This window comes from Ictalurus punctatus, chromosome 1 (genome assembly GCF_001660625.3).
Source record: "Ictalurus punctatus breed USDA103 chromosome 1, Coco_2.0, whole genome shotgun sequence".
Lineage (NCBI taxonomy): Eukaryota > Metazoa > Chordata > Actinopteri > Siluriformes > Ictaluridae > Ictalurus > Ictalurus punctatus.
In genome coordinates, this window is record NC_030416.2 from 33261568 (window position 1) to 33282748 (window position 21181).

The 21181-nt window shown below is 40.8% G+C and overlaps 1 protein-coding gene across 1 annotated transcript in view; it reads left to right on the top strand.

Moving 5' to 3' along the window:
* The window catches only part of adarb2 (adenosine deaminase RNA specific B2 (inactive)), a 227919-nt gene that overhangs the window by 201651 nt on the left and 5087 nt on the right, over nt 1–21181 (top strand). Inside the window, exons 7-8 of the mRNA XM_017480853.3 lie at nt 1310–1484; nt 12085–12266. Of these exons, the coding sequence (XP_017336342.1) occupies nt 1310–1484; nt 12085–12266 (357 nt within the window). The remainder of the gene's footprint in view (nt 1–1309; nt 1485–12084; nt 12267–21181) is intronic.

Genomic DNA, 21181 nt, shown 5'->3' on the forward strand with positions numbered 1-21181 from the left:
TCCTTGGTCGTACCAAATTGTTATGAATGACTAAGGGAATTTGGCCTATGTGTTGCCTCATATTAATACCCCTGTTAAGCAGGAAGTCATGTTAGAACAATTTCCTGTTCCTAGTCACCCAGGTGTATTAAAGAAAATGTACAATATCAATGGGAATACACTTTTTATATCTTTTTCTCATATGAGTTCATCAGGATGCCAGTAATTGTTGCACACCTATATTTAACAAAGATTATTTTTGATAAACCTGTGTTTTGTTTGCAATTGTTTGATATGCATGAGAGCAGAGTATTTTTGTAATTATTTTAACAAAAGATCAAAGTGTTAAACAATAAAGTCAATTTTTCACAGCCTTCTTTGCTCATATTTACCAAGGGTGCCAATATTAGTGATGACCACTGAATTACATGTGCACAGAATATTTTCTGAAGACTTTTCTTTGGTCCCAGGACCACAAGCTATTTATATGTTTACAAAATACTGTAATTCCTGTTAAGACTGCAGACACAATTAAGTAGTGGTATTGCGGAGTCTGGTCATAGATACAAAGAAAATAGTTACAGATGGAATGACTTTCTTTCAATACACTAAAGATCATCGTTTCCCTTGATAACCATCATTCCCAACAACCAATCTCTGATCACCATCGTCCTCAACAATCACTGATCACCATCGTTCCCAACAACCAATCACTGATCACCTTTGTTCCCAACAACCAATCACTGATCACCATTGTTCTCAACAATCACTGATCATCATTGTTCTCAACAACCAATCAATCATCATCGTTGTTCCCAACAACCAATCATCACCATTGTTACCAACAACCAATCACTGATCACCATTGTTCCCAACAATCACTGATCATCATTGTTCTCAACAAGCAATCACTGATCACCATTGTTCTCATCAATCACTGATCACCATCGTTCCCAAAAACCAATCACTGATCACCATTGTTCTCATCAATCACTGATCACCATCGTTCCCAAAAACCAATCACTGATCACCATCGTTCCCAACAACAAATCAGGTTTCTTGATAGCCTCCCTAATAAATTTTCTTCTTGTCCTTTCATAAGTTTTGGAGGAACATCCTGTTCTTTATAATGACACTGTTTTCTCCACTTGTTGATGATGGCCTTCATGGTGTTCCATTTTGTATCTATTAGTAAGAAGAATACAGTGCTAGAATTTACTGCCTCTGTATTAACACCAATTGTCTGTATGCTGTTCTTTCTGTGTGTGTGTGTGTGTGTGTGTGTGTGTGTGTGTGTGTGTGTGTGTCTTTTAAATTATTTTTTATTCAGTCTCGGTGCACAGCAACAGACCGGTGGTGAAGAAGTTCCACAGCCATCTGCGGAGTAAGATCGAGTCGGGGGAAGGCACGCTGCCGGTCAGGTGCAGATCAGCTGTACAGACGTGGGATGGAGTGATGCAGGGCGAGAGACTCATCACAATGTCCTGCACTGATAAGATAGCCAGGTGTGTACTGCATCCACACTCAACGCACACACATCCTGAGAGTTGTAACAGCACAAACATCATAGCTTGAGACAGCGTGTGACATGGACAGTCCAGCACCAATGTCCATCACCGATGTCCAGCACTAATGTCCATCACCAATGTCTGTCACCAAGGTTCATCGCCAATGTTCACCAATGTTCAGCACTAATGTCCATCACCAATGTTCATCACCAATGTTCATCACCAATGTTCATCACCAATGTCCAGCACCAATGTCCAGCACCAATGTTCATCACCAATGTCCATCACCAATGTCCAGCACCAATGTTCAGCACTAATGTCCATCACCAATGTTCATCACCAATGTTCATCACCAATGTTCAGCACTAATGTCCATCACCAATGTTCAGCACTAATGTCCATCACCAATGTGCATCAACAATGTCCATCACCAATGTTCATCACCAATGTCCAGCACCAATGTTCATCACCAATGTCCAGCACCAATGTCCAGCACCAATGTCCATCACCAATGTCCAGCACCAATGTCCATCACCAATGTTCAGCACTAATGTCCATCACCAATGTCCATCACCAATGTTCATCACCAATGTTCATCACCAATGTCCAGCACCAATGTCCATCACCAATGTTCAGCACTAATGTCCATCACCAATGTTCATCACCAATGTTCAGCACCAATGTCCATCACCGATGTCCAGCACTAATGTCCATCACCAATGTCCGTCGCCAAGGTTCATCACCAATGTTCACCAATGTTCAGCACTAATGTCCATCACCACTGTTCATCACCAATGTTCATCACCAATGTCCAGCACCAATGTCCAGCACCAATGTTCATCACCAATGTTCATCACCAATGTTCATCACCAATGTCCAGCACCAATGTCCATCACCAATGTCCAGCACCAATGTCCATCACCAATGTTCAGCACTAATGTCCATCACCAATGTTCAGCAGTAATGTCCATCACCAATGTTCAGCAGTAATGTCCATCACCAATGTTCAGCAGTAATGTCCATCACCAATGTTCAGCACTAATGTCCATCACCAATGTGCATCAACAATGTCCATCGCACCAATGTCCATCACCAATGTTCATTCATTTTTTTAGATAATGCCATTACTCATTTCTTTCTTTCTTTCTTTCTTTCTTTCTTTCTTTCTTTCTTTCTTTCTTTCACCAATGAACATGTCCAGCACTAAGCAATTTCTTTCTTTCTTTCTTTCTTTCTTTCTTTCTTTCTTTCTCTCTTTCTTTCTTTTTAGGCAGTATCATTCCTCATAGAGATATTATTTGTTACTTATCAGATAAAGTAAAGATTTCATTAAACGATATCAGCTATAGTTAGGCAAAGAACGATCACAAGTGAAAACATCACTAGATCCCACCCAGTGTTTGAGTTGTTGCAAATTATGTGTGGTTTATACTGTGTTGTGTATTTTAGATTGCTCTTTGGGTCTTGACCTGAGGAATATACTTTCTTCCGACTGTGTGTGATGTGTGTTTATGAAGTGTTTATTTAAAGACATTCATGGCATCAGTGTATTTGTCACATATAAATAAAAAAAAATAATAAATTCTTCTTCATATATCCTAGCTTGTCAGGAAGTTGGGATCAAACACTCGTATTCATCAAAGTAAAATGGATAAGAAGTGCTAATATTACTAGTGTGGAAGATGAAATCAGTGAATCAGTTTGCGTTATCATGTTATAGTGAGACTGACGCATGTCCCTGTCCTAATGTGCGCTGATAAAGCTAACAGCTTAAAGATAAAGTGAGTCCACAGTTTGGACTCGAGGTGACAGCGAGCAGCTTTGTCAGATTCCACACAGCGTCCGTGCAAGAGGACTCAGAAACGTGTCTCTGGACACGTGCACACACATTGATTTAAGGTTTATCTTTATTAGAGGATTACTTTTTATGAAGGCGTGTTAGCTCTGTTTAAACAGCCCCCTTCTTTCCACCGTCTTTTAATGAGGGACGAAAGGTTGGCGTGATATTTGTCTTTAAGGAGAGCGTGGCAGCCTGCAGGTCAGAACCACTGACGTTTAATGGCCACTCGTGCTCTGAAGAGCAGCCATGGTAATCCTGCCGTAATGAGTTCGTATAGCGGATATGTCCTGCGCTAATCTGAATTCTCCTGGGCTCCTGGGAGTCTTGCTGTACCCTGCTGCCTAAACGAGAGAGAGACAGACAGACAGACAGACAGATAGGCAGACAAAGAGAGAGAGAGAGAGGCATGCATACAGACAGACAGAGAGCAAGAGAGAAAAAGACAGACAGATAAAAACAAAGAGACAGACAGACAGGTAGAAGAGAGAGACAGATTTTTTTTTTAATTGACAGAAAAGAAAATGTAAGAATCGAATTGAATTGAAGAATTTAATTGATTTGACAGAGAGAGAGAGGGACAAAAAGATGGAGAGACAGACAGGCAGGCAGTCACAGAGAGAAAGAGAGAGACAGACCGAATGACTGATACAGATAGAAAGAGATAGACAGAGACCAACAGAGATAGAGACAGACAGATGTGAAGGAGCCTGAGAGAAAATCCTTGTTGCTTACACTGTCAGTACTCTCTCTCTCTCTCTCTCTCTCTCTCTCTCTCTCTCTCTCTCTCTCTCTCTCTATCTATCTCTCTCGCTGTCTCTCTCTTTCTCTCTCTCTCTGTCCTGTTCTCTGTCTGTCTCTCACACAATTTGTTTATCCATCTTTCCTTCTCTCTCTCTCTCTCTCTTGCTTTCTCTCTCTCTCTCTCTCTCTCTCTCACACACACACACACACACACACTTTGTTCTATAAGACCCAAATTGCTTATAGAATCCCGTCTCCATGGCCAGTGTGTGTGTGTGTGTGTGCGCTGAGTCTATGCTTTGTCAGCGTACTCTCTCTCTTTTTCTCTCTCTCTCTGTCCTGTTCTCTGTCTGTCTCTCACATAATTTGTTTGTCCATCTTTCCTTCTTTCTCATTCACCCATTCACACACCAGTGGTAGCGGAGCTGCCATGCAAGGCGCTAACTTGCCATCGGGAGCAATTTGGGGTTCAGTGTCTCGCCCAAGGACACTTCGGTATGTGGAGTCACGCGGGCCGGGAATCGAACCGCCAACAATACGATTAGTGGACAACTCGCCATACCACCTGAGCCACAGCCGCCAGTGTTGTCAAAGTTAGTGGACAGGAAATAGTCTAACATGTTTCTGATAATGTTATTTATCCATGTTTAATTGTAGGGTTTTTATTTTGGATTCAGCCCCGTTGAGGTTTCGGCTCTAGCGGTACGAGTGTGTGGTGTGGAGGTGGTACTGTGTTAGTCTGTGACTGTTTCAGGTACAGTACAGTTTTACAGTAGTCTGATAGCAGGGTTTGTGGTCTCACTGTGAATCCTTTAATTCTTTAATGTTTGGATTTAAGTCTATGATGCGATAGTCCACTACACTACATCCTGACCTCGAGCAGTATGCGAGTCCCCTATGGTTCGCCTGTTTACTATAAATAAACCCTTTTCATTATCACTATTATTGTTACAGTATTCCAAGCTCTACATTTCCATTCCTAGCTAATAATAGTTATAAAACTGTTTTTTTAGTAGTTTAATATTCATGAATTTAGTTCCCTTGAGATGTACGAGCGCTAATCAGCAGACCTGTGTGAGAAGGTTGTCGTATAGAGTGGTGAGAAGGCGAGTAAGCTCTCCCAGTTCCGGTAATGTGGGCGTGGTGATGGGTGGAGCAGGTGCTTGGTGGTGCGGGGTAAAGTGGGGTTTCTGTACAGCGTGTGCGTAGCTCAGGGAGGGGTGTTTTGTTGTGCTGATGTCCAGTCTGCGTAGTCTCCGGGGATGTGATGGCCCTGGCAGTGGGCGGAGTCAGGCTGGTCTGTGGATCCCAGCAGTGGGTTCCACTTGTTGGTGTCTCCTGTTGGCCAGATGAGGAGGGATGTTTGTGTTTCTTCCTAGGGACACATCTTTGAGAGCTTTGGCAGACACTCTCTTCTTCCTGGTTGAGGTGTAGTCCATCATACAGATGCCAGAGGTGCATGGAGGTGTGGTGCACTAAAGCCGAAAGTATGCTTCACTTTTTATGCGTACGCTAGGAGCAGTGTACAGTACACGTGATGCAAATTTCTTCATTAGCAGAGTACTCGTGTACTGTACGTGCACTGCCAGATTTTTCTAACCGTGCGTACTTTGTATGCGCAAATCGCACGTGCGCGTTTAATTCTTTTGCACTATTTTGTTGTTCCACAAGGTGGCAACAGTGACCCAGGGCCATTGATTCTCAAGGTAGTCGAAGAAATACGGAAGAGACGGAAACGAGTGCGATTCGCTTACGGGTGCGAGAGGTAATTGTGGCGAGAGCTTGTCCGAGCATCGTTCTTCGTGTCGGTGTGATTCTCCTTTATTGTCGTCCTTCATACCAGAAGACCTGCGTTACTGCTCAGTACTGACCCCTGTAGGCCAGGAAGGGTAGTGCAAATTGTTGTAATGCGCATGCGTCGACCGTCTGTGTATGTGTACATGTCCAATGGAGTATCATTTGAAATGCTATGCGTACAACTGGGGGCATATGCTAGCGTACGTGTAAAAAAATTAAGTATACCACAGGCTTAAGTGTACGTTGTGGAGTTTGGCACAGCCTCTATGCAGTATAACTGCAGGTGCTACATCGCTCTCTCTCTCTGTCTCTCTCTCGCTCTCTCTCTCATTCATCTCACATGTTCACACCCTTTCTGCAGACTTGGCGAAAGTGAGAATCTCACACAGTACACACACATACACTTGCAGCTGTGTTTGCATGTATTAACATATGCTTAATTTAATTATGACCATCAGCTTCCCTTTGTTTGTCTTTGTTGATGTTAGACTTCTTAAAAGTCTTGTAGTGCAGGAGAACCCATCTGCGGTTCTGTGTGCCAAGCACAGTCCGATCTTTTTCATGCTCTAACACGTCTGATTGAACTCATTTCATCACCAGGTTTAGTTTATGGGCTAACCAGCTGCTGGGTTGGGGTGGGGGGAGTGGAGGGGAGGGGGCATTGGTCACAAAACAAAGTCATTCTTAAAAGTGGGTCACATTCGCAAAAAGGTTCAGAACCGCTGGTTTAACGTATGTTAGGAATGTGACATAATACTCGTAGTACCTCGCTGTTATAGGAAAATAATCAGCGACTTGATAGTGTAATGTGAGTCACCAGGAAGTTGATTGTTGTCCTATAACAGCGTGAACATCCTAAAGTGCTTCATTCCTCTTACACAACAGCATTTCGCCACAGTCACACTTCCTTATTTATTAGAACTTTTATCCGTTTAGAGTTACATTTAATGTTATGGAACTACGGTCTGCGAAACTACATATCAATAGTCATACATGTACATTTATAATATATCAAATCTTAGATTATGTGGAGTATCTGATATACAGTAAGTCGTTGTTTCTACAGTCATTAATATATATATAAACGATAATGTATCAGAACGAAAGATTATGTATTGTACTTCTGACCGATCAGATTTGAGAATTCAACAACGCTCTCACTCATCCAATATTCCAAAACCTCCAAAACGTGTATGATTTTTAACGAGTGCACGTCTTTGAGTTACGTCTCCTGCGTGTACATTTCAGTGTCCAGTCCGGGTGCATGATACACATATCCAGACGTGAAACGTTTCACCCTGCCAAAGCATTAAAGCTTTCTTAATTTGTTTGATTTGATTCAGTCGATCAGAGGCAGGAAGAGTGCGATTAAATCTGGCCAGGTCATAGTCTAGGGTGAAAGCAATTACTTTAAAAAAAAAAGAGAGAGAGAGAGAAGAAAAGAATAATACAGAAAGGGGTCATTCTCTGTGAACGATCCATCCTGCTATCGTGTTCGGATAGCAGGTCAAGGGCATTATGGCGAGCAGAGCAGGAAGTGATGCAGCAAATGACGTTTAAGCCACTGGGCATCATTATATCGTTCTCTCACCTTAGATTAGACTAGTGGTCAGACTTGCGTTCAAGTCTATCGGTGTGATTATTGTTTTTTGGGGGGGTTTTCGAGGTAGTAATAATGTATACAGGAAGCTGATTGAGCGGAGTTGATGTTTAATTAAACCAACAACGGTTTTAATTGAAGGGCTTAAATGGCTTGGCAATGAATATGATGCTTTATATTGCGTTCAGAGTTTTATGTAGATGAATGCTTTAATTTAATGGCCTCAGAGTGAACGAGAGACAGGAATAGAGAGATGGGGGGGGGGGGGGGTATAAAAAGAGAGAGACCCCCCTCGTCCCTCGTTTAAGATCATACACAAGCCAGATGGCTGTCTTTTCTTGCATGAGATTAAAAGATGTTTCTAATTCGCAGCGTTGCATCCTGGGCAAATGGATAACGCAAGGGATAAATCATTTCTCCCCTCAAAGACACACAGCAGGGAGAATGTAAGAATAAAGAGCGAGATCTCTATCTCTTCCAGCGCACATAGGTGTGTAAGAGGTTCTCCAGACGTGACACCGAGGTTCACGGCGCGACTCTGGGCACGTCATCATTCACTTCCTGGAAAAAGCGCTGATTGTTAATTGACTGCTCGCGGAGCCGAAAGCCAGAATGACTTATTATTAGAAATAAACAGAGACGCGAGAGAGGTGATTGTGCTCGTGACCGATGTGATAAAAAAAGGCGTTAATTTTTTAAAAGAACGACGCAAAAGAACAATGGAGGGGGAAAAATAGCAGTGTTATTTGTGACAGTGATTGCTAAATGAATTAGATTATGATTATAAGAATACAAGCTAAACATATGTCATTATATTTTTATTTCACCAAGTGAGGAATGAGTTTAATATCAACAATTTAAGGAATAAAACATGCTGTTATAAGAAAAATAATCAACGACGGGGTAGTGTGATTACTTTCCTATAACTGCACGTCATGGAGTGTTTTATTCCTGGGTTTGCCAACGATTACGATCCTTTATTTATTAAAAAAATGGCACACTATGTTATTATTATTTGTTTGTAAACTATTTCTGAAACTGGAGACTCCTTCCGTAAATGTTAAATAAACGCCTCCTTACAGAAAACCTTCCACAGGTTTTAATCCATCTATGTGGAGTGTCCCCCATACAAATCCTCGATGAAGTTGTCACTATAGAAAGCATAATGTATTAAAACGAACATATTACTATATACCTGTGATTAATCAACACCTTCTGACCAATCGGATTCAAGACTTCAGCCGCGTTCTAGTTATTAATGCATTCAGGTTGAAACGAAGGTCATAGGGTGTAATTTATCACCTTATTATAAAATATGCTCAGAATGTCTGGATCTAATTGCACTTTGTTCGCTCTCGTCTCTCGTTCCCAAAGCAGGTAACTCTGCCTTTTTGTCAACATATGCTAATTCAACCTCTACTCTGTGTATGTTATGCTAATATGGGTTTCACAGTAATGAAGATAATACTCGCTATGACAGTCAGGCGTGTGTGTGTGTGTGCTACATTAACATACATTATGGCTTTGTACATTATCATCTTTTTTCCACATAAGAGTGTGCTACAGCAAGGTCTGTTTAATAATCAGTGTGTTTTCCTTCGGTCAGTTAGGTTTCGTCTAGAAACATAAGGAAAAGCTGTCATTTGACAGAACAAAGCACATTCAAAGGCTTATTTATGCATGAGAAGCACAACCATGAGTGTGCATAGCCGGTGAGGTTGCAACCTTCACGATTCTGAAGCTTGTGTCCTGAAAGGTGTGCAATACAATAATTATTACATTTACATTTATTTATTTAGCGGACGCTTTTATCCAAAGCGACTTACAAATGAGGAAATACAAGCAAAGCGATATATCAAGCGGAGAACAATGCAAGCAGTGCTACCGTACAAGATTTATAATTGAGTTCTAGAAAAGCAAAGTGTGCAGAGTCGAGGTGGAAGAGCCAGTGTAAATAATGTGGGGGTTAGCATGATAGGGGTTAGTTACGTGCTCACGGATGAGGTATGTTCTTTAGCTGTTCTTTAGCTGTTTTTGGAAGATGGTGAGAGATTCTGCGGTGTGGATTGAGGTTGGAAGTTCGTTCCACCACTGAGGGACGGTCAGTGTGAAGGTTCTGGAAAGGGATCTTGAGCCACGCTGAGTAGGCACTACTAAGCGTCGGTCGTTAATCGATCGCAGATTGCATGAGAGAACGTAAACCTTCAGGAGAGAGTTGAGGTAGGAGGGTGCTGTTCCAGACAAGGTCTTGTACGTGAGCATCAAGGCCTTGAATTTGATGCGGGAGGCTACAGGAAGCCAGTGGAGGGAGATGAAGAGGGGTGTGACATGGGGTCTTTTGGGCCCAAAGTTGAAGACGAGGTGTGCTGTTGTATTCTGAATCATTTGAAGGGGTTTGATGGAGCTGGCTGGGAATCCCAAGAGTAGTGCGTTGTAGTAGTCCAGTTTTGAGATAACAAGAGCCTGGACTAATAGCTGTGTAGCCTGTTCGGTGAGGTAGGGTCTGATTTTCTTGGTGTTATACAAAATGAACCTACAGGATCGTGCAGTTGTTGAAATGTGGTCTGTGAAGAGCAAGCTGTCATCAAAAGTCACCCCAAGGTTCCTGGCTGTCCTGGTTGGCTTGCGGGTGGTTGACCCGAGCTGTACAGTGAAGTTGTGGTTGATTGAGGGGCAGGCTGGGATGCCAAGGAGCTTAGTTTTTGCCAAGTTGAGCTTAAGGTGGTGTTCCCTCATCCAGTTTGAGATGTCAGACAGGCAAGCAGAGATTCGTGCAGAGACAGATGGATCATCAGGCTGGAAGGACAAATAGAGCTGGGTGTCATCAGCATAGCAATGATATGAGAAGCCATGAGAAGAGAAGGTTTTGAAGAGAGTACAGGTGTTGGGAGAGCTGCCAATCTTCTCCTGGTAGTATATGGCTTTAGCACTGGAGATGCTATGGGGAAAAGAGGAGAGAAGTGTTTGCTAATTGGTTAGGTCAGTCAGATCATTAGATTTACGCCATTTCCTTTCAGTCGCCCTTAGCCTGTTCCAGTTGTTACTCAGAGCTTCCGAGAGCCTGTACCACCCCCTCGTCTGTTGGGGCACATTGTATGGGAGAAGTTGAAGTAGGAGTTGGAGGCTAGGGCAGTGGGTGTTGCATTCCTGCAAAGGCAGGAATGTAGTCTGTCTTGTTGACAGCATTTTGGCAGTTCCAAAGCCGATTGAGAATGAGAAAGGGTCTGCAGAAGCCACTTGCAGAGAGCGTAGGTTGTCTACTCTTCTAGGAGTGTGCCGTGGTCTGCGCCTGTGGTAAATAACAAGGATAAACTGATGACACATGTTATTGTGTAAACAGATAACTACGAGGGGAAAAGAGAGGAGGAAAAGGTGGAGAGATGGAGAAAGGGATACTTAGCAGCGTGAGTCGGTGTCCTTGCTCGGTGGACTCATGCAGGTAGACTCACAGGTCTTTACACGAGCTCAGTCTTCACATGACGGGGGCTTCACGTGAGGGCTGACACTTCTGCCTCAGCATTTCCAAGTTCTTAAGTACTGTGGTGGGGGTACTTCACAACTGAGCACGCCTCTTTAATTAGCAAAACAAAGTCTAATAGTGTGAACGAGCGACTCCCGACCGAAACTGAATCTGAATATCTGAATTAGCTCTAATCTAGCACCATGTAAACAGCTTGTAGCAACAAGGAAGAGTAGTTACAGCTTCTATCTGAGAGCCAATGTTAAAACTTGTTTCAACTAAAAATCAACAAAGAAACACTTACCAGTTGCTATTCACCCTGGGTGAATAATCGCTTTTTCACCCAGCGATTCAGCTTGGTCCAGAGAATTATTAGTGAAATAATCCTTAGGAAACATATGTGAGGTTGAGACTAGGCTGACATGCTTGAATCGCACATCCACTCATACATCTTAGATAGTAGACTTGGCATATAAGTGTCGTGTATTGGAATTGTTGACGGAAATGTCCGGAAAATGGTGTTATTCCTGCCCCATACACAATAATGGGACATTTTGTACAGCTCCCAAACCCCCACCCCCGTAACACCCTAACCATCAGTGACAGAGACATGAAGGATGTGTACACGTGTTCAGCTTGGTCCAGAGAATCAGAAAATCGTATACACATATAGCGCCCCCCACTGACCAACATGTGCAGCTGCATGTCAGTGCCGAATTTTGCACAGGCAAGCACCACTCACATTTTCTGAAGAAAATTTCAAATCTACTTATATACTACTATCTATATTATAGATATTATTATACTTTATAACATTTATAGCTAGCATCAAGCATAACTATTATATTGTGCAGTTTATATACAAGAGCCAAGTTTGCTATTGTGTGATAGTAGGAGACTGAGCTAGCTGGTGAGAACTCACAATGAATTACAAATAGCAAGTCAGCTGTACGAAAAATTGCTACCATTGCTACCAAACACAGCTAACGACAAAAGATAAAGGACAAAAGGCCAAGGTTTTAGTGGTATCATGTTGTATAGTGTGACAAAAGAAGTTGTTCAAAGGTTGTTTGCTACAGTCACTTCACATATCTACTGCACTGCTTAACAAATAATGACTGCCGTTTTTTTCTTTGTATGTGCCTGTGTGTGTGTGTAGGTGGAACGTGCTCGGCCTCCAGGGGGCGCTGCTCAGTCACTTTGTCGAGCCTGTGTATCTGTACAGCGTGATGGTAGGCAGCGTCACACACACCGGACACCTCTCCAGAACACTCAACCAAAGGATGGAGCGTCTCGGCTCACTTCCTGCCTGCTACCGTCGCAACCAGCCAGTACTCAGCAGTACGAGAAGCTTCACACACACACACACACACACTCAGACACTACAAAACACACTCTAATACTCACATTCCTGTAGCACCAAGGCCCTGCGCTATAGAGGGGAAGGTCCTTCCAGCTCCAGAACACCTCAATTAGCTAATTAGAGAGTCTGTATGATGAAGTTAATCAGTTCCTCAGTTATTTTCAGATCTCATACACGCAGGAACAAACGTAGCATGCTAGATCTATGCTAATCAGCAAGACTTCACCACAACGTTATTTTATTTTATTAATTTGAAAAATTTGCACAGATGTACTCTCACCCTCCTGCTAATAGATTTTTTATTATTATTATTTCCACACCCTCTCCGTGTCATAAACAGAGTCATCTCAGGTTATAACTTCACAGGCCGCAACTGTGCTTAATCACTACTTTTCTGGGGTGTTGATTAGCCAGTTAACACATAGCTCACTACTCGCTAACTGAATAAAATATTCCCACTCTTTTTTTCAGATTATTCTGTGGTGTATGGGTGTAAAAATCCAATCTCATGCAGCGTTAGACTAAAACTCATAACTCATAACTTATCATTTCCTCAGACTAGGAAAAAACACAGAAAACACTCCCTTCTACTTGGAATTTGTACTCTGTCTGCTCGACCCTCTGTCTGCTCGACAATTTATACTATATATTAGGGCTGCACGATTATGGCCAAAATGATAATCCCGATTATTTTGATCAATATTGAGATCTCGATTATTTATCACTATTATTAATTGATTTTTGTGACAACATATTTGTATTGCACTTTCACATTCATTAAGTTTTCTCATGCCACAATATAACACACAAGTAGGCATGAGAAAACTTGAGCTGGTCAATTATGACAGAATTTAGGAACATAGTATGAGGCATGACAAATTAATTTACCTTCTGATAGACTGAATCTAATATTTTCAGTTAATTTTACAGACTGTATGCAAAAAAACAACAACCGTTAACCTGTTCCACCTTGTAAACAAATACAATAAACATCAGTGTTCAGCGTTTGAAGTCTGCTCCTCTTAAATATATTTAAAGCTACACTATTAGACGTTTTCCGCTGTCATGGTTCTGGGCTGGAGTCAGTTCTCGAACCGCTCTGTGTATATTGTGTATATATCTGAATAATCTCATATAGGATGTGCTCGGGTGAGTTCATTTACCCATCCAGATGCAAAGCGCTTTAGTGTAATGGTGTTCATTAGTGACGCTCCAGTCAGGATTTTACGTCCGAAACCGATCCAGATACCAATCTTTTGTTGGTTAAGCTTTAATCAGGAGGTCATAAACAGTTAAATGTATACTCTCTGCTCATGGTCACTGTTAATTTAGTTTAAATAATAGCAGTGAGAAATACTGTTGGTTAATTGATAAATAAACAAGCATAAAATATTTATTTTAAAATATCTTAAACAATAAAGAGTCCTAATTAAAAGTAGACTAACACAAGCATGATCCATATTAGGAAAAAGGCTAATAGCTTTTAAGGAGATAGCTTACTAAGCTTAATGTCAAATTGCTATTAAATGCAACCCATGGTAATTAAACATTATTTCATTTCTCATTTTTATTTATATTTTATTAAGTTATTATAATATCTATTTTTTTATATTAAATGATTTATTTATAACCAAGCATACTTTCTGTCTTTAGTAGTTTTCTGTATTTTATTTGTTTTATTTTTGTTTGTTTATCAGTTGTTCATTTTAGATCAGTTCCCCCAGTACAGTGTTGCCATGTCTGCTGATAATATTATGTTTTGGGGGATTAAATCAAAACATGGAAACTGGAGTTTACTGAGTGTACTTTTCCAGTGATATCTGGCAACCCTGAGTTTAAATGAAGTAAATTAGAGTTAATGAAGGAGAGCGGCAGTGTACTTTAGGTTTACAGACTGAACAGTTGCTACTCTTGATTATGATTGGTGAGGAATTATTTAATAAAGAAGTTTGAACTAAACCCACCTTGTAGCGTTAGCATTATTATTAATTTACTCCGCCCGACGACGCTGTGTCTACACGAGCAGGTGCAGGTCATTTTGCGGGATCAATAAAAGATGGCGGTTGTGAGATCAGGAAGTTGAGAGAAGCAGATGATGTACAGTGTTACTCTTTTCATCATAATGGCTTCTCTGCAGTATTTACACACTTATTCGGTTGACTGAGGAGATGAAAAGCAGTGTGAAAGTAACACACTTTAACACTTGTTCTCTCACTAGCATCTCAAGTTTCATTTCTTTTGAACTTAAGAAGACAAAAAATACAGCATGCGGCGTCACTAAGAAACCGGAACGACGCAAACTCCTCTGTTCTGAAGAAGATCACCGTATTAACAATGTTTTTCAAAGTCATCTCTTTATTATTAGCCTTAGATTACGTGGAGTGTCCTGTGAATGAGCTGTTACTATGGAAACAACGACGTATTTATAATGAGAGCATTAATTAAATTACTGCTAGAGCAAATTTATGAACATCTGAATCAAATTAAGCACTTCTGAGATATATCAACATGTCAGCATTATTATTAGTATTATTATTCTTTTTATAGCCATTGTTACTCGTTTTTAATAAAGGGTGCTAATATGTCTTGAGCTGATTTGAAAGCTTGATTGAATTGCTCATGCACAAGTCTGTGTTCGGCAGCAGATTCCAGATTAGCATCAGGAAGCATCACACGGGGGGATAAAGTGTTTTCCTAGGATTAACAGACAGAACCGTGACCTTTCCCTGGAAAACCAACAAAACATACACACGTCAACAAACTGTGCCTTCTCTCTCAGTCTCTCTCTCTCTCTCTTCATCCTCCACGCTGTCGGATCCATCCTTCTTCCTCATAATCAATCTAATCACATGGCTTATCAGCGGGAGAGGAGGAGTTTGCACTTTGCACCTCCGCTTCAGCCTTTTCATGAGCTTTGATGAGCTCTTCCTCCATTGTGTTGCCTCTGTTATTGGGGGGGGAAATGGCCTGGTTATTTTAAGCCCCGCTGTCATAAAGAACAGAGGTCTCCAGGAGCGAAGCAGAGCTATTATCACCACCGAGCAAATCGCTTCTTCACTTAATCAATGAGCCTGTCCTTCAGAAGCGGGTCACACATGTGCTGCGCATTCTGCTGTATATCACTAACACTACTACTAACGGTCAGAAATTAATATAAAATGTATATAATGCTTTGGTCCCACATGGTGCAGCGTATAGATCATTGAGATTACTGATGATGGTACCACTTAAAAGCCATACAGATGGCTTTGGACCTCAATTCATATGAACAGTTATGCTATGATGGGGAGGACTGCAATTGCTACGATAGCTTTAGGGACTGTAATTACCACAATCAGTTTTGCACTCAAGCCTCCATCAGTGATCAGTGGAGAAGTTCAACAAAACAGACTTCATGTAGAAACTGTAATGAATTTCCTGGTTACACAACTGCACTATTTGACCAGGTAGTACACAGTTATTGAAGGGGTGTATTTATTTTTAATCGCACTATGCGGTGTCACCCAGATGAGGACGGGTTACTTTTAGAGTCTGGTTCCTCTCAAGGTTCCTCCCTCATATCGTCTCAGGGAGTTTTTCCTCACCACCGTCGCCTCTGGTTTACTCATTAGGGATAAACTCATACGTTTAATATCTATATCCTGAATTGAACTATTTCTGTAAAGCTGCTCAATTGAATCGAATAAATCACTGTTATAGCTTAAATACTCACGATCATGGAAATGGCTGTATACATGTTCGCTGATTTATATGGCTTTTGTCTTTACACATTTTAACCTGCTACAATATGGAGATTAATAGTTAGTTCTGCTTTAGTTTCCCGACAGTGAGATAAAACCAAAAGCGCCACAGTTACAGCCGCTAGAAAAGGTCTGGACCCTGCATTGCATGCTGAATGGAAAGGCAACAAAATGTAAAGATGGACAGGTATTTTATAAATGTTGAATTTTCAAACCTGATTGATCAGAATACTTTGAGTCATTTTCAAACAGAAATTGGTTAATAGAGCCCTCAGTGAGACCCGGCACTGTGAAATCAGCCACGCCTCCTGGGTGAGAAACATAGCCTTAGACTATAGTAACTTTGTTTGATAAATTGTCGCGTTGTGCTTTCAGGGGTCAGAGTCAGGTTTGTTTTTAGCGTATGATCAAATCAGACATATAATTAGCCCGAGAAGCTCTGTCTTAGCAACACCTAGTTCATCCCAGCTAGCTATCATTCGGAGAATTTGGTATGCTCACTAAGAATTTAACAGGCTTAGCTTGCTACATAATTTATACTGCTTTAACAAACCTGCATTATGAAACTAGCTAATGCTAGTTAGCTAGGTCATGACGTTACTGACTTGGAGTTACCTGTAATGGAAACGTTTAGCTAGCTAACTTTGTTCAGTTAACAAATGAGTTTATGAGGCCTTGCTGGGCAGCACCTTAGCTTTCAGTGCCATGTTTTAAACTTGCCCACAAACAACAAAATAATAAGCATCGAGGGACTTGTATGACTTCTATGACAGTTTCTCTCTAGTATAAATGCTCAGAGATTCTATGAGGTATGTAGTGTATGCCCTGCTGAAAGAAAGAAAACAAACAAACAATAGAATCCCTAATTTTCGTAATGGTTTTAATGGATAGAATGGGAATTGTATTTTTAGAGTTTTGATGGAAACTGTAATGGTTCCTGTGGCACTCTACTGGTAATTTGTTGCCTTCTGTTGGTGGCATGTTTCGTCTAATGGATACACTTAAGGACCAATAATGGTAATGATAATGGTTTTAGTGTAATGGTATTTGTAGTGGAAACCATTAGAATGTCTGTGATGGTTTCTATTGTTTATTTCAGCAGGGTGGTTACTGTAAGCTAGACCGTCACTTTGCATTATTTAGCCACTGACAGGACATCAAGGCGTACACATCTTCTAGAGTTACGCCATTTGCAAATATTAGTTTAGCCAAATATGTTTAGCCCTTCTTATAGTGCAAATCCATAATAATAACTGGATGACATTTTAGCTAATGTCAGTCTGATTCCTCAATAAACTTCTTGATTGACACTGCAGTCAGATTATAACCAAGTAGCATCAGGTTGCTAGGCTACTCTTTTTTCAAACAGGGTCTATTGGAAGGTAACGAAATAACAGAAGACGTTCAGACATCATGTGTTTAGAAATAAACCTAATCATGTAGACTTAAGTAGACGAGGCTTTTCCCCATCATCACATGACATAAGTAAGGAATAAAACGCTTGGGGTGTGCTGTTACAGGAAAATAAACATGGGGTACTGTGATGCTGCCCATCATGAAGCAGAGTTGCTTTTACCACCCTGAAGCAGATGTTAAAATGACATGTCATACTTCTGATCTGTTCAAGGTTACATTTAGTGTTGTGGGATGTCTGTCAAACAGGTTAGCTACGAGAATCTCTTGTTTTCTCTCTCAAATTCAATAAGACCCAAAAAAGTGCAGCTCGTCACATTACCGAGATGCAAATTCCTCTGTCTCTGCACTGACACTGGAGACTCCTTACATACTTAATAAATCAATAAACGTATCCTTGCAGAAAATTTCATATCACCAATTTAGACATTTGTCTTTGATAAATAAAAATGATCTGTTTATTAGTCTTGGTTTATGTGGAGGTTCCGTCGTATAAAATCTAACTTCTTGTTATCAGATTATGTAGTACGTGTAAACACATTTCTTGTAGTTATCTAAACACACTTCTTGTATGTCGATTATTTAGTATGTGTAAACACATTTCTTGTAGTTATCACATAATTTAGTACATGTAAACACATTTCTTGTATTTAGATTATTTAGTTCATGTAAACACATTTCTTGTATTTAGATTATTCAGTACATGTAAACACATTTCTTGTATTTAGATTATTTAGTACATGTAAACACATTTCTTGTATTTAGATTATTTAGTTCATGTAAACACATTTCTTGTATTTAGATTATTCAGTACATGTAAACACATTTCTTGTATTTAGATTATTTAGTACATGTAAACACATTTCTTGAATTTAGATTATTTAGTACATGTAAACACATTTCTTGTATTTAGATTATTTAGTACGTGTAAACACATTTCTTGTAGTTATCACATAATTTAGTATATGTAAACACATTTCTTGTATTTAGATTATTCAGTACATGTAAACACATTTCTTGTATTTAGATTATTTAGTACATGTAAACACATTTCTTGTATTTAGATTATTTAGTTCATGTAAACACATTTCTTGTATTTAGATTATTTAGTACATGTAAACACATTTCTTGTATTTAGATTATTTAGTTCATGTAAACACATTTCTTGTAGTTATCAGATTATTCAGTACATGTAAACACACTTGGGGGGCATGGTGTTTCATTCCTGCCTCCGCCCTGTGTGTTCGGATGTTCTTCCCGTGCTTTGGGAGTTTCCTCTGGGTACTCCGGTTTCCTCCCCCAGTCCAAAGGCATGCCTTATAGGCTGATTGGCGTGTCTAAACTGTCTGTAGTGTGTGAATGTGTGTGTGATTGTGCCCTGCGATGGGTTGGCTATCCAGGGTGTCCCCCGTCTCATGCCCGGAGTCTCCTGGGATAGGCTCCAGGCTCCCCGCGACCCTGTGCAGAATAAGCGGTACAGAAAATGAATGGATAGATGGACATTTAACACATGTTAACAGACGCTTCTTGTAGTTTTTAGATTATTTGTGCATGCAAACACACACTTCTTGTAGTTATCAGCAGTCGAGGTGGAGGTTGAGGTGCATCAGCTCATTATAAGTGAAATAACTGTTAGCGGAGCTCGTCACCATAAATGGCGAGTCCCAGAACAATGAGCGTCAGAGGAATTGATCAAGATTTCATAGAGGAAGAAAATCAAATAGTCTATTAGAGAAATATAGGAGTGGAGTCAATGAGGGATGCAAAATGAGGCATGAATGAAGTGAGGAAGAAAGAAGGGGAGGCAGACAGACACTGAAAGGAAAAAAAAAAAAGAAAAAATGAAAGAAAGAGAAATGCACAGACACAGAGCAAGTCTATTACTGCATGGAAAAAGCAATAAGAGTCAGGATCATTGTCCTGGTGGCAGGCAATTCATTGCACCTGCTCGAGGTGGCGTGGAGAAAAGAAAGAATTGAAATTCACACATGCAAGGAAAGAGGCCGTGTGGGAGATTATTCCACCACCGGCACGCCCGATCTTTCTGTTTGTCAGCATTTCATTGTGTGCTCCACTCTCAACCTGTTTGCTTTCTGATTGAAATACATGCCCGAGGAGATGCCTGAGGTTTACACAGTCAAATATTTGATCAAAAGCTTTAGTGCCAAGATATGACACGAGAATCTGTTGTCGAATAAGTCATCAAGACGACGTGGTGCGCGTTGTATTGTCTCGGAATAAATAACGCTCGCGAGCGTGTCTAAATTCTCACGGGTTTCGTGTCAGCGTACAAAACGTGTTGTCAGGCCCGAGCTGCAAAATCGTTAGCAGGCGCTAATGTGTGGTCAACCTGCGCTCGGCTCGGAATGAGTGCTATGCTAATTGCTGTGGCAAATATGTTTTGATTGAGGATTGAGAGAGGTCTTTTGTGGCTGCGACTGATGTTTACCGCACAGACACCACATTAGACTATGCTAATGGAACACTCAAGCTCTCACTGGCAATTAAGCAGGTTAAGTGAGTCGCCGGTCTCGCTAGCATAGCGCTCTAATGCACACGGCCCCTCTTTTGTCCACATATATGTTCTCATGGACTCATTCTCTCTCTCTCTCTCTCTCTCTCTCTCTCTCTCTCTCTCTCTCTCTCTCTCTCTCTCTCTCTCTCTCTCTCTCTCTCTCTCTCTCTCTCTCTTATTATCATTCTTTTTAGCATGTATGTTGCACCGCAGCTTACTGAAGTCAGGCAGCGTAGTTCAGTATGTAAGGTTATAGGAAAATAATCAGAGGCAGGGTGATGTGATGGAGCTACTGTTCCCACCCCTGAGGTGATTATTTTTCTATCACAGCGCACCCTGAAGTCTTTTATTCCTCTTATATCACGGCAGTTTGCCAACAGTTACGTCGTTTTATCTCTTAAAGAACGACACGTCATACTTTCTATCCATGTGTAGTTACGTTTAATGCTGTAAGTTTAGTTCCCGTTATCACATACTTTACAGCAGCTACGAACAGTTATTCCTTCATCAGCATCTCTTTTTTTCTCTCTCTTTCTTGAAGTTAATAAAGCATAAAAAAAAATTTAAAAAATGAACCCAGCTTGTCATGTTACATAGGATCTGTAAAGTATAAACTTCTCCATCCTGAAAACTTTCCTGTGATGGAAACCTTACTCGCCGACACTGGAGACTCCTTCCACGAACGTTAAACAAACGTCTCGTTACTGAAAGCTTCACCATATCAACAAGTATACTAAGACTTTATTAAAGAAACGTCGATTTTGTCCGTCATAGAGGTCCCTGCGTACGTTGTTACTATAGAAACGATGACGTATTGGAACTAGTGCATTAATAGCAGTAATATAAACCCACGGAGCATGAAAATTACTCGACACCTTCTGACCAATCAGGTTCGAGAATTCAACAGCACTGTCGTATAAAGCAGTAGATTATATGGAGAAACGTCAAGCATCATGATGTTCAGTGTATGGGAGTGTTATTGGGCACTGTGCTTATGTTTTTATGTGGCAAATGAGATTAAAGACTAGTTCTCAGCATGCTGTCGTCAGTTTGATTTATTTATCTATTTATTTACAAAGGTGGGAATCGCTACCCACTATTTTCTATCCATCCATTTTCTGTACCGCTTATCCTACACAGGGCCGCAGGGAGCTTGGAGGCCTATCACAGGGAACTCGGGGCACGAGGCAGGAGACACCACAGATGGGGTGCCCAATCACACACA